At 32.1% G+C, this 14,114-nt stretch overlaps 1 protein-coding gene across 1 annotated transcript in view; it reads right to left on the reverse strand.

The window, feature by feature from the left end:
* The window catches only part of LOC127278579 (uncharacterized), a 166,022-nt gene that overhangs the window by 30,690 nt on the left and 121,218 nt on the right, over nt 1-14,114 (reverse strand). Inside the window, exon 4 of the mRNA XM_051300359.1 lies at nt 8,910-9,320. Coding sequence (XP_051156316.1) covers nt 8,910-9,320 — 411 coding nt within the window. The remainder of the gene's footprint in view (nt 1-8,909; nt 9,321-14,114) is intronic.

The raw sequence follows: 14,114 nt of genomic DNA on the forward strand, positions 1-14,114 counted from the left end.
CATTTTTTTTAGAAAAATTATTTTTTTTGCAAATTTCCTTCCTTTCTCTTAATTTCTAATTAATTATAATTAAAGATAAATAAAAAAAGAAGTAAAAAATGACCAAAACAATATTTTATTATAACAATAAGTCGGTTTTTTTAGTCATTTTCCTTAAAGGGCTCCAATTCCCCCACCTTCCCCTATCAAAATAATTAATGGAAATCAATTTTTTGATTAAGAAAAATTTCTATCGTATACGCAGTTATAAAAACTTGGCGCAAATTATTTTTTAACATATACTACTGCAAGTGGATTAACGAAAAATTAATGAAGGATATAAATATTAAATAATAAATATTATTAATTAATACCTAAAAATAATTCACGCCATGTTTTCATAACTGCACGTACGATAGAAATTTTTCTTAAACAAAAAATTGATTTCAATTAATTATTTTGATAATTATTAACTCTAATTCATATTTAGACCAAAACAATTCTTTTTTTCTACATAGCACTCATATTTTAATTGGTATAATTTTCCATTTTAAAATTTAATATTTTATATTAAAAAAATTAATTAAAACTTAACATAATCCTAAAATTTACTTGGCTATCATTCATTTCACGAATTGTTTCGATGGTTAAGATAATTTTTGCTTGGCGTAACTTTTTGCATCGAAGATGTTTTTATTGGGATTTTAAAACTTTTTGTAAGTTTTTTTTATTCAGTGCTGAATCAGCTTAGAAGCATGTCTCTATCAGATCTATATTTTTATGAATTTCAGATTTAAACAGTCGGATCAGGTCCCGCGTATTCCTTTTTCAATTTTCATTTTATTTATTTCATTTTGAAAAATGATTAAATTTCTTCATTTTTTTATTCCATATCGATTCAAAATGTAAAGAAAAAATTTATGAATATGTATTAAGAGATAGTGATTTACGCTATAATCTCTCTTGCGCTAATCATTTTCAAAAAATTTCTTTAAAAACAATATTTTTCACTACCTACAGTTGTAATTATGTTCATTTTTCTTTTTTATGAATTATTTATTAATAAAAAAGGAAAATAATATATTATATTATGTAAGTGTTATTAAAATGAATTACATCTTTTAAAATTATCGCGCGCTAATTATTGCGACCAATCAGGTGGCTTTAAGTGGATAGGTTATGTTCATTTGTCTTTCATTATTATAATGCGGTTTCCGTCTCTCTGAACTTTTTAGTATAGAGGTGTATAGAGTTGGAACCCGTACTTTTGACAGCTTCATAACACTTTTGCCCACACTTAAAAAATTTTTTTTTGTTTTTGTATTTTGGTCCCTCAGTCTACAGCCAAGGTGGAAATCAATTTATTTAATATTTTTTTTACAATTTACATATTTTCAAATTACATAATTTATTTTAAATTAATTTTTGTTTATTTTTACATTCTACATTTGCCTTATTTTTTTTATTCATCTTTTGTTTTGATTGTTGTCTGGGTTTTATTATTTTGATTATTTCATTTTATTTATTTCGTTTAATTTATTTTATTATTTTATTTAATAGTGATTTATCACTATGGTTTCATTTATATAAGTACCAATTTTTTTTAATTTAAGTAAATAGGGCCTCCTGGGTTGGACCAATTTTGGGACTCTTTTGTCGTATATCCTTTTTACAGGTTTTATCTATGGTTCCCTCCCCAATTCGTCTGCGCCTGTTTTTCAATGAGTGGCAGTCTCTTCCAGACCATTCTTTGGAAGTAGAAATAAAATAAGAAAAAGGGATCCATCCCTCCTTAAGCCTGGGTCTGCTGAAAATACTCTACAGCCAGCAAGTCCGGCATCGAAGAGATTCAATTCTTTTACCTGTCAACCTCAAAATGTAAATAATATAAATATTGCTAATAAAGTAAACATTCAATCCACTAGTTCCAATTCAAATATTCCCTTCATCGATCCACCTCCAGAGTCACACATGAGCACATTGGCTTTTCAGGATTGTATCATGGTCCCACCCACTGAACCTTTATCTGAAGAGCTAAAAAGCTTAACCCAAAATTTAGAACAGACTCAGAGCGTGTCGGATACTTCTAACTCAAGTGGTAAGTCGGATAAAGAAAAATCATTTCCTTATGATTTGATTTGGAGTAACCCTATGTTTAATGAGGAGGCTAGATTTTTTCAGGATTTTCCTCCTCCTTTTACTATTTTGGTTGAAACTACGATTAAGGACAAAAATATTGGCAAGTATAGCAGAATAGCGACTGCGGATTATTTAGAGTCACTCGTTAGCGATCTTCTTCGGGTTGTGGTTGCCAATGGAGTTAATCAACTTCGAGTCACCTCTTCAACATGGGAGTTAGCTAACAGGCTGTTGGAGCTTACTTCTACGAATAATAAAGGATATAAATTATTCATTCCAAGGTCGCTGGTCAGTAGGAAGGCTCTTGCTCATGATATTGATCTGGAACTATCGCCGGAAGACATCAGTCTCAGATTGAGACCAAACATAATTAATAGTATTATTTCTATCCGTAGGCGTACCGATCAAGGCAATGAAATTTCGGGTCAGGTCGAGTTTCTATTTTCGGGAGTCTCAATTCCAGATTCAATTTTTATTTCTTCTGCTCTTTACAATCTCATTTTGATCGTGACCCTCCGAAAAGATGCTATAAGTGTCAACGTTTTAGACACTTCTCTTCACAATGTAAGTCGTCGCAACCCAGATGCGAATTCTGCGCGGAAGCACATTTTTCCAATGTATGCCCGAATCCCAATAGTGAAGCCCTATGTGCGAACTGCAGAGGTGAACATTTAACATCCTACAAAATTTGTGTCTATTATAAATACAAATTCTCGGTTATGAAATGCAGACTTGAGTCCAATGTGGGTTATGAAAAGGCGGAGGATTTGCTTTTGAGAAGTGGTGTAACGAAACCTAGGTACGAAGTGGTTTGGGAGTCAATGGTCCAGCAATCAGGCGGATACTCGTACAGCAAATCCCATACAGAGGGACGGGACCATGATGATGTAGGGCAGGGCGTGAATACCGATGAGGGAATAGGTATGGAGGAGTAGGGGGCTCTATTACTTAGGATAATTTTGTACATATTTTGATTTTGTTGGTTTTTACTTTGTTTGTATTGTTGATCTTATACTTTTATTATTTTGCTCACATAAGAGTCATTTTATTTTATTTACGGACCATTGGGAATTGGTCCTTACTTGTCATATTTGCCAGTTTTTAGTTTATAATTTTACTTGCGGTACTGTCTGCTCTATTGGTTTCGAGATGCTCAATTCTGGTTCGGTTCATAATGCTCTTTCGCTGATTCTCTGTAAAGCCAGAAGCATCATACCTGAAAGACCAGAATTGGAGATTGCTTTTCGTATCACGAAGACTTTCTGTCACAGAGTACGTGATACTCAAATTGATATTGTTTCGATCGCTGCTATGTCTTTGGAATCACACGAATTACTTGTATATATGCTCCGCCGGGTGGGGATATAACACCTGAGGAGTGGTGTGACATCTTCGTTCAACTACCATCAGATGCAAACCACATTCTTTGTGGTGATTTTAATGCTCACAACACTTGTTGGGGTGATGCCTCAACAAATCTGAGAGGAGCACGTCTTTTAAAATTTTCGCTGCAATTTGATCTTTTTTCAACTAACAATACGCTCCCTACTAGATTTCGAGATGCCTTTGTTCTTCGCAAGGGATCGTACCCGAGTTTTACCAAACCTCTATGGTGGAACGAGACATGTGACAAAATACTTGAGGACAGAAGAGAGTACCATAGATGGTATCACGCAAACCAATCTTTAAATAACAGATTGGAGTTCAAAAGGAAAAACAATCATTTAAAATGTCTAATAAGGGAACAAAAAATGCTGGGTTTTAGATCATTTTGCGAGAATATGTCACCAGGGAAAGGAACAGCGGAGTTATAGAGAACAATTAGAGCCTTTTCTTCCCGTTCGGCACTTTTAAATACTAATATTTCGAACGACAACTCCTCTCCTGAAGTTATTAACTTCAAAAATAACCTGATCAGGGAGGATATTCCGCCTATTAATATCCCTTATTTAAAGTCTCCTTCCTGTTTTGATAACGTGGAGTTTCGTGCGTTCTCGAAGAATGAACTTCAAGTAGCCATTGAAACAAGCAAACCTAAATCAGCGCCGGGTCTAGATGGGATAACGGGCGAAGTGATCAAGGGTTTAGGTCCTATTGCGCTTGAATTTCTCCTCATATTGTTTAATAGAATGTTTTTACTATCTTCTTTTCTGGAGGACTGGAGAAAGACTTAAGTCATTCTAATCCCCAAGCCTGGAGGCAAGGGCTTTGCCCTATTGCACTGACCTCGGTTTTTTCTAAGATCTTTGAAAAGCTAATTAGAAGTAGATTAGAGCATTATGTTGTGACTTGATACCTGTTCATCAATTCGGGTTCAGGATGGGTAGATCGGCGGTTGATTGTGTAGCCACGTTTGTCACTGATGTCACTAGCGGGTTTGCGGAGTCATTCCATACGTTGGCGATATCAATATACATTAAAGGAGCATTTAACATTGTTAGACCAGGTATCCAGTATGCGATTTTGATTGAGCTGGAAGTACATCCTAATATTATCAATTTCATAGGCTTTATAACATCCAAAAGACTGATATCTTTTGCCTCTGATGACGAGAGACCAAGGGTATGTGGGTTGGGTGTGCCCCTGGGTGGAGTTTTGTTTCCTATCCTTTTTAATCTATACTTAAGAAGGATTGGAGAGGTTCTTCCTCGGAATTTTGACTTTGTCATGTATGCGGACGACCTGCTCTTATATACTAGGTTTAAGGACCTAGAATTGATCTCTGAAAGAGTCACGGTAGTTTTAAACAATCTGGCTCGTTGGCTTAAATCAATAAGCCTAAATGTGGCTCCCGCCAAAACATCCTGCTGCATTTTTTTCGAGATCCAGAAAAACTTTTGATAATATTCACATCTTCTTGGAAGATACTAAGATACAATGCCTACCCACTATGAAGCACTTGGGTATCCTTTTAGATCGTAAGTTAAACTGGGGCCCACATATTAAGATGCTGGCAGATAAAACGGTCAGGGCGCTGCGTATCTTAAAGATTGTTTCCCGACTTACGTGGGCTCATGGTCTACCGTAACCTTATTCGCGCAATTTTGGACTAGGGCTCTCCCCTCTTTTCTGATGCTGCCACATCTAATTTGAAAATCCTAGATCGGATTCAATTTGCGGCGCTAAGAATATCCTTGGGTTGCATGAGATCTACCCCAACCTTATTTCTATTGGCTGAGGCAAATGAACCCGTTCTCTATTTCCGACGCTCTTACTTGACGAATATGTTCGTTGCTAGAAACTTTAGGTGGACGGATAATCCGTTAACATCATCTTTGATTGAGTTGTGGAGGCAGTCTCGTAGGTTCTCTTTTGGTTTGAACAATGAGAGACTTACACTACTTAATGCTTTGAAACGCATGTCATCAATACTTTTGGATACTTTTAGAACCAAAAGACAGTACTTTTTTGACTGGTCCTGGAATGCTCTTACCTGTTTTCCGTGGTGTGACACAAAATCTGGAGCAGCATTAACTGCTCAGGCAAACCGTGAGGAAGCACTTAGAAGTTTTCTTGGGGAGAATTTCCCACAAGCGGAAGTGATTTATACTGATGCTTCTCTTAATCCCGAAACGGGTAAGGCTTCCTCGGCTTTCCTGGTAGAGAGTACTAATTTTATATCGGCTTCACCTTTACAGCCCATTTTAACTATTCTTACTGCGGAACTCTATGCTATCTTCAGAGCGGTGAAATTTGCACGTGAGCAGAATTTTAGGGAAGTCCTTATAGTCACAGACTCACTTTCTGCTGTGCAGCGTATTGCGAACTGTTTGAGGTATAGGGATTCCCCTGAAATAGTATTTTCTATTCTTGAACTTGTACACATGGCTCCTCCGATTGAGTCCTCGCAGTCTGTAAACATATGCTTTCTTTGGATTCCTTCCCATTCTGGATTTAAGGGTAATCATAAGATTGATAGAGTGTGTAAGGAGGTCAATGGCTCGGTAAGTAGAATTCCTTTCTCCCCTCCTTTAAATGATATCATCAAGACAACTCTCCTTCCAGACCGTGTGGCATAGTTTACTCAGTTGTGGCCATTTTCTGATAGAGATCTCCTAAACCATTGATATTTTTCAAACATCAGTTTTCATTCACGTAGACTCTGGTTTAGGAATATATCCTTACAAAGAGCTGGGATAAATGTTATAACTAGATTAAGATCAGGCCATACATGTACGGCGGAGCACTTCGAATTTCGAAAGGATGAGATGGAGTTTGGAGAGTGGTTGTAAATGTGGTGCAGACCTAAAGAGATTGGAGCATCTATTACACTCGTGTCCCCTCTTGGAGCCTAAGAGAGCTCAGTTCTACTCATTTCTTGAGAGAAAGTTTCCGAATTTGAACCCAGAATTGGTCCCCTTAGCAGACTTAATCTTTGCGAAATGCCATAAAGTTAAAGTATCCCTAACCCTGAATAACCTCTCCTTATGGCAAAAACCTTAACATCATACGCTCTACGTCAGATGTGACCGGGGATACTAGCGACCCCCCGAGGACGCCTCCTGTTTTTGTGCAGATTTCTGGACGAGTTATAAATACTCACATATGGACTAAACCTTACTTCTCTTCTCTCTGTTTATAGGTCTGACACTCAGCATTGCCACAAGTCATTTAAAAAGAAAAAGAAGAAAGTGAGGGCAATGAAGGAAGATTCTCTATGCATAAGTAGATCGTGCGGTAACCAAAAATGGTTACTGCGGAAGTATATATAGAGCCATAATATAACAGAAGAGAATATGTCAAATTGCACAAGACAATGTTATGATAGAGAGGTTATAAGTAATAATAATATTATTAATTATTATTATTATTAATCAGAGTAATATTCACAGGTGTCTGGAAAGTAAAAAAAGTTTGCCTACGATGCTAAGAAAAATCATTGTTACCTGGTGGTTCCTTAGCACCTCCTGAAACGACAAAACTTAACCTAAAAATCGTAGCTGTTCATTTAGAGAAGTTTCACCCCTTTCTAGGGGTGATTTTGAAATTTTTCCTAAAAAATTGTTTTTTAAGGTTTAGAAATAAGTTTTAAATTATGTTAATGATTTTTATTTATGTCAATGTGTTTGTAGGACCTCATTTTCTAGATACAAGCCATTAAAAAATTTTTTATTAAAAAAACTAGAATTCGTAACTTTTATTTTATATAGGTGACGATTTTGGATAATTTAATTAACAGTGAATTTTGATTTTTTGGAAAGTTAAAAATGTGTAGTTTCAATACAAAAAATATTGAGATATATCCATTCGACCTTTTTATGTCATGTATTTTTTTAGATTATTATCATAAAAAAAGTGAAAATTAAAAAATTTTTGAGTGTATTCAAATATCCACAATTATGTATCGAGATTTTAACCTAATTGATATTATTGGTAAGTATCATGCAAATCGGTAAAGAATTATAGGCTCCAGGTGTGTCTAATTATCAAAAATTTTAATTTTTTTCGTAAAAAATTAAAAACTTCAAAAATTTTGGATTGTATTCAGATTTCTTTGATTATATATCGAGTTTTTAACATAATTGGCATTTTTGGTAAGTTTTATGCGAATAGGTAAAGAATTATGAGCTCCACGTCTACCTAAAAATCAAGCAAAAATAATATATTGTACATCTAGGGAGGAAAATGGTTGATTTCCGCGAGTGTAGTTTGCAGTTCGAAACGTAGCGAGTGCCCGAGCGAAGACGAGAACTGCAAATACACGAGACGGAAATCATTTTCCTCCCGAGTTGCACATACTATTTTTTCTAACACACATAGCGAAAGTACATAGATTAAAAATAAAGAATGTTAATTTTTCTAAAAACGGCATTTTATTATTAAATTTTAGCGAAAAATATAACTTTTATAGTAAGTCGACTACATTGAGATTAAATGATGTTATTACTGATCAACAGAATTGACAGAATGACAACAAACGTACAGAGACGCCAAGCGGAGAAAGTGTACACTATTGTTTACGTGATTATCGATTTTAAATTTGATTCGATATATCGAAATATCAACATTAAACTTAAACTCGATATTTCGAATCGATAGTTTGACAGTAAATTCAATAATATACTGTTCTTGTTCTTCTTAATGTTCTATAAACAACAGAAATAAAAATTGACGTTACGGGGAGGGAAAGTTACATTCCCTCCCTGCTAGTGACGTCACAGAGAGGGAAAGTACTTTTCCTCCCTGTTAGTGACGTCAGCGGGAGGGAAAGTAACTTTCCCTCCCGCTCGCCGGGAAAGACATACTTTTCTCCCCCTTTACAGGTAAGAAATGGTGTACTTTCGGTGCGTGTGTTAGAAAAAATTTTTTGAGTGTTTTGAAATTTCCTGAAATGTATATCGAGATTATAACCTAGTTAATATTATTTGTAAGTTTCATACGAATCCGTTAAACTGTATAGGCTCCAGGAGTGGCTAAAAATAAAAAAAATCATAAATTTTTCAGTTTTTTGAGCCTAATTTTTTTTAATTTTTTGGTATTCCCCTCATTTTCACCACAGAAAATTTTTTTTATATTTTTTACCCGGCAAAAAAGGTTTGAACAAAATCGGTAAAGAACTTTTCGAGATATCCAATTTTGGTCGAAAAATGCAAATATTTTGAGAAAATATATTCGGGAAATTTTTTTTTACTTGGCGTCGATTCTCTACTGCGAATCTTGATAAAAAAATTCGTGTGGAAAATTCATTGTTATGTTAATAAATACTAATTATAATTAATATTTATAAACATAACAAGGAATATTTTTTACTTTTGTAATTTGAAAATTTATTAAAATTAACATTCACTTACATCTCAGGATTTTTCTTGTAAAACAAAATATTATCATTAATCTCTGACAATTGTTTTTGTGCATTTTGGATCAGCGTTTCAATGTTATCCAAAACTTGTATTGTTTGTGGACTGAGAGATAAATTTTTTTGAGATATTTTTTCAGACAAAAAAATGTTTTGATTAGTGTCTTCGATTATTGTTGGTTTATTAATATATGAATATTCTGTCATTGGCAATGTTGCTTTTGAAAAATCTTCTCTTTCAACAGATTCTTGCTGAATTATTGACTTTGTTGGTAATACCAAATGTTTAAAGTAATCCTCATCATCTTTAAATCTTTCTGAATCACACTGATGTCGAAATGTGCTAATTGTTGTACTGCCAGAAGTCCGAATTTTATCCAGTTCAAGACATAATGCTTGAATCCCACTGTAACAAACAATTTGAATAAATAATCATTTTTTTAAGTTGCTTGTGTGAATTAATTTTAGGAATTTATTGAAAATTATATTGTTCATGGATTTTTCAGTTTATTAAATTTGTGAAATTGGAAAAAATTTATACATTTATAAACAATTCCTTTTTTGTTACTTCAAAAAATGTTTGTCAATAGGAAGGACTGAATCAGAGATGAGTGCAACATTATTGATCCTTAAAGAGAATGAAATGTTTCATCTGTATTACTATCAATGAACCCGTAGTATTTATACACTTGAAAGAGGTGAATAATTTACTTGGACTTAATAATGCAGTAATTGTTACTGTCTAGACATTAACTTTTCATTCATAATAATGTATTTTAAATAAGTACAATTTTGTATTTATTACTCGGTATTTTAATAATGAAGGTAAGTGATCAATATTCTTACCTTCATTATATTTCAAATACAAAATCATCTCTTTAAAGTACATAGATAAATTATTATAGTTTCGTCCTATTAATATTTCATTGAGATAATTATTTAATCTTTTACATCCGAAGAATATTATTATTAAAGAGAGGTGAAAATAAACGAAAACATTTGGACAAATAGTTTTAATTCGTTTACTCCAACGTTTAGAAATCTAAATGATTTACACTTGAGGGAGTTTTTACTTTCACCTCTCTTTAATAATTCATTGAAATAATTTTTCTTTAAACACAATGAATTAAATTTAAGGAAATAATAGAATTTTTTGAATCTGATTGAAAGAAAGTTCTTTTTAGTTATATTATTACCCGTGTGAATGCTAAAATTGTAGAAGTTTAAATTTTTGAAATGTTTATTATTAATATTTTTGAAGGTTAAGTAAAATGGAATGAAGAATTTTTTTTATTGATGGAATGTTTTTAGTATGGATTTTTATTTACATACTTCTTTATTTATTAGAATTGTAATATATTATTTTTTGCAACACTAACCTCTAAAGTTAAATTTTATACACCGAAAAGTGTGTGTAAAGAAGCTGTTTTTAAAACGGTGTGTAAAGTGATTCACTTTACGCACTGAAATTTACTTTACGCACCGAAATTTCTCTTACATAATATAAGGATTGTTTTAGACCATAAAAAAACCACAAAATTAAAGAAAGAATTTTACTTTCAATTTTATACACTACTGCTTAATGATATTTTTCCTGATCTTAGATTGAATTTTTTAATTCTATACAATCGAAATTATTCTGATAGAGAGTTGGAATTCTTCATAATAGGTACTTAACTTTAGAGGTGGGTGTTGCAAAAAATGTTGTATGATACACGTGCGTAAATCTGATTATACACGTGTGATTTGCATCACTAGGCTTCGCCTCGTGCTGCAAACGTCACACTCGTATAATCACTCACTAGTGTTGGGTAGTAACTAGTTATTAGTCACTATAAGTTACTGAAAAAGTTACTTTACTTGTAACTTATAACGTAATTAAGTTACTTTTTTAAAAGTAACTTGTAACGTAACTTAGTTACTATTTTAATAGTAACTTTTAATTTTAAGTTATTTCGTTACTTTCTTTGCATTTTTTTATTGCTTTAAAAACTTAATAATTTCGTATTTCAAAAAAAGCGCGCAAAGTGACAGCAAAAGAACATGGCCTCTGCGCTCGCATGCTGCGCATTGTATCGAGTGTTTACATTCTGTTTTTCATGTGCTCGTGTTCCATCGTACACGGAAAGAAGGTTTCACTTATAAAGTCAGTGCCTTGTTTGACGGATAAAAACAGTGGGCCAAGCACGGTAAAATCCAGTGCAGGCACAGGATTTTCAGGTGTACGCCAAGTGTACGCACCGAAAATTTCGATGCGTGCACGGAAAAAGATGGTGATAATTTTAGCACCTTATTTCTATGTGTCGCAACTTAGAAATAAGGTGCTTACACCGTGTTTTTAAGTGTAACCTTCTTCCCGTGTATTCGTTTGGTTTACTGTTGCAATATAGGGGATTTACCTGCATAATTTAAACAGTGTACAAGATTTTTTAAAATAAGATTTTAATTCATTAATTTATTTGTATTCGGATGTTTTATATAGACTTTTATTTAAGAGTTTATAAAAATAATTTTTAGCAACCCCGTGTCGAAATTGTACCTTAATAATTGATTTGTAAATTAATTCTTAAAATGGCAAACAAAATCCATGATTATAAAAACTAATTTTCTAATAATGATAATATTTAAAAAAAATTTATAAATAAATAGTTGGATAGGTTAAACATGGATGCGTTAAAGAATTAGAAGTAGCTATAGCGAAAGAAAAAAAAAGAGAATATTCGAAGAACAATTCTCAGATTCTTCATCACAGTCAAATAAGAAGCAAACTCTTTTGGAAAACTGCACCGAAAAAACAATATTCTTAAATTAAGTATTTCCCACTAACTTGAAGAATATCTCCCACTAAAATAGGTGCCAAGAATATATTCTAGATGTTAGAGGGGATTCACCTAGTGATCGAGTAAAAGGTATTCTAATATTCAGTGTAATCATTTGAGAGCTATAATGATGATAATATTCTTGAATGAAGAATAGAATATACTAAATTTAAAAATAGAGTATTCTTCTTATAAAAAATTAATAAAATATTGATATTTAATACGAAAATATGCATTAAATAATGCTGGAAATAATGAAAAATATTTAGTGCAGATTAAAAAGATAATCTTTTACATTAAATTTTAAATTATAAAATATGCTGAAAAGAAATATATATGAGTTACCATCACCTCCTGTGCGAAGAAAGTAGGGGTTAAATGATACGAGTTCGTCGTGTAACGCTAAAAACCACTAAAAAACAATTATAGAATCTATAATACATTCTAAGGCACATTTTAACCTCTTCCATATTGACACTCGAAGTAATATTTTTTTAATATTAATTTAACCCGAAACACTGAAAAAGTTTTACGCCGTGCACGAGGACACCGGTATTTTCCAACTTGCTTCTGCGTTTTACGGTCGCGCAATCACACATGCGCATAACGCCTTTTCAAAGAATATTATATTCTAAGTTCTAGAATATATTCTTCTTTTAAGAATACCAACTATTATTGCAGATATAAATGGGAGATATACTAAAAATTTTAGAATATATAATAATTAAACAAAATTTAGAATATTGTATACTTCATTTCAGAATACTTTTTTTTCGGTGTGGACTTCCGATTCAAAGCTAGTTACTCAAAAAATATTGGATAAAAAATTATGGATTATGTAATAGAAGTGTTGTAGAAAAATCATCTTTTAAAGACCTAGTGTTACTTGGATTATCAGGAAATTTTTAAATTTTTACACGTAAAACTTTAGGGGAAAGAATAGATGATGTTTTTATTAAAATGAATGAATTTCGATAAGACAAATTTTAAAATAATTTTTCAGTAACTTCAAATGTAACTAAATTTGCTTTGTAAGTAACTGTAACTGTAACGAGGTACTTTTTTTTAAAGTAACTGTAACAGTAACTAGTTACTTTTTTTCATTAAGTAACTTAAATGTAATTAACATTTTTATTCTTCGATATATTTCTATAATTAATTTTTTTTAAAATGAATTTGTATTGAATTTACAATTAATATTTAGAAATTTTTGTTCCATTTATTTGTCGATGATTAAATTTTTTATAATATTTAATAATTATTATACGCAAATTTTATTACTTTTAATTTTATATATTACTAGCGCCTCCGACGGCCTTAGGCCGTCTCTGTTGCTTCTATTCTTTGTCCATTCAATTTAATTTTCAATTAATGTTTCATAATTTATTACAATTATTTGATTAAATATTTAATAATATTGTTAACAAAATGCAAAAAGGCATGTAATTATAGAGTAAGTTTCAAACAGAAAAATAATAATCTATTATATTTGTAAAATTTGTCTAAAAATAATAATAATTGTTGAATAATTTTTTTTAAAACTAAAAACACTTTTTTATTCAAGGTAATATTATTTTCATAATAATTTAATTTATTACAATTATTTTATTATAATTTAATAAATTTCATTATTTTAAAAAAGCACGCGCTATTTTGTCTTGGGCCAATCAAGTGATTGGAACTAAATTGTAGGTTATGTTCATTTCTGATTCATGACAGCTGCAAATATTTACAACAAATAAATGCTTTGCAAGTGTATATTTATGGCAATTAATTAAGTTATGCAAAATATATATGTGGAACAATAATTTAAGGTGATTTTTATAAAATGAATATTAATTTAGATGCTCTGGAAAGCAAAGTTCATTTTTTCTTACATTCAATTTTTTCGACCATCGAGATATTTCGATACATTTTCATGTGGTTTGCATCAGGGAGTAGTATAAGGAGACCGAACGCCATGCGCGGAAAGTGGCCGCACTTTTGGTGATCGTAATTCTCATGGGCACACTTCTGTCGATATCAGCGCTCTTAGTGTAGAAAAGTGGCACTATTTGTTGTCTGCTACTGTGATTATTCAGTACATATGTTGTTTTTATTAGACATTACACTTCACAAAATATTTTATTTTAAGCGTGTTAAAATTTTATCACAATTCAGTCGTAATTTATTTACTAAACGATAAACCGCACACGATAAACAAACTAAAAAAGCAGAGGTTATATCATGCTTTCTTGTTTACAACGATAGTGTCAGCCTCTCCGAGTGGGGCGCTGCTATCGACAGAAGTGTGCCCATGGGAATTACGATCACCAAAAGTGCGGCCACTTTTGACGCGGATTCATAATGGCCGTTCGGTCTCCTTATACTACTCCCTGGTT

The sequence above is a fragment of the Leptopilina boulardi genome, unplaced genomic scaffold (assembly GCF_019393585.1).
Source record: "Leptopilina boulardi isolate dan_hultmark-lab unplaced genomic scaffold, ZJU_Lbou_2.1 LbouV2_208, whole genome shotgun sequence".
NCBI classification, from domain to species: Eukaryota; Metazoa; Arthropoda; class Insecta; order Hymenoptera; family Figitidae; genus Leptopilina; species Leptopilina boulardi.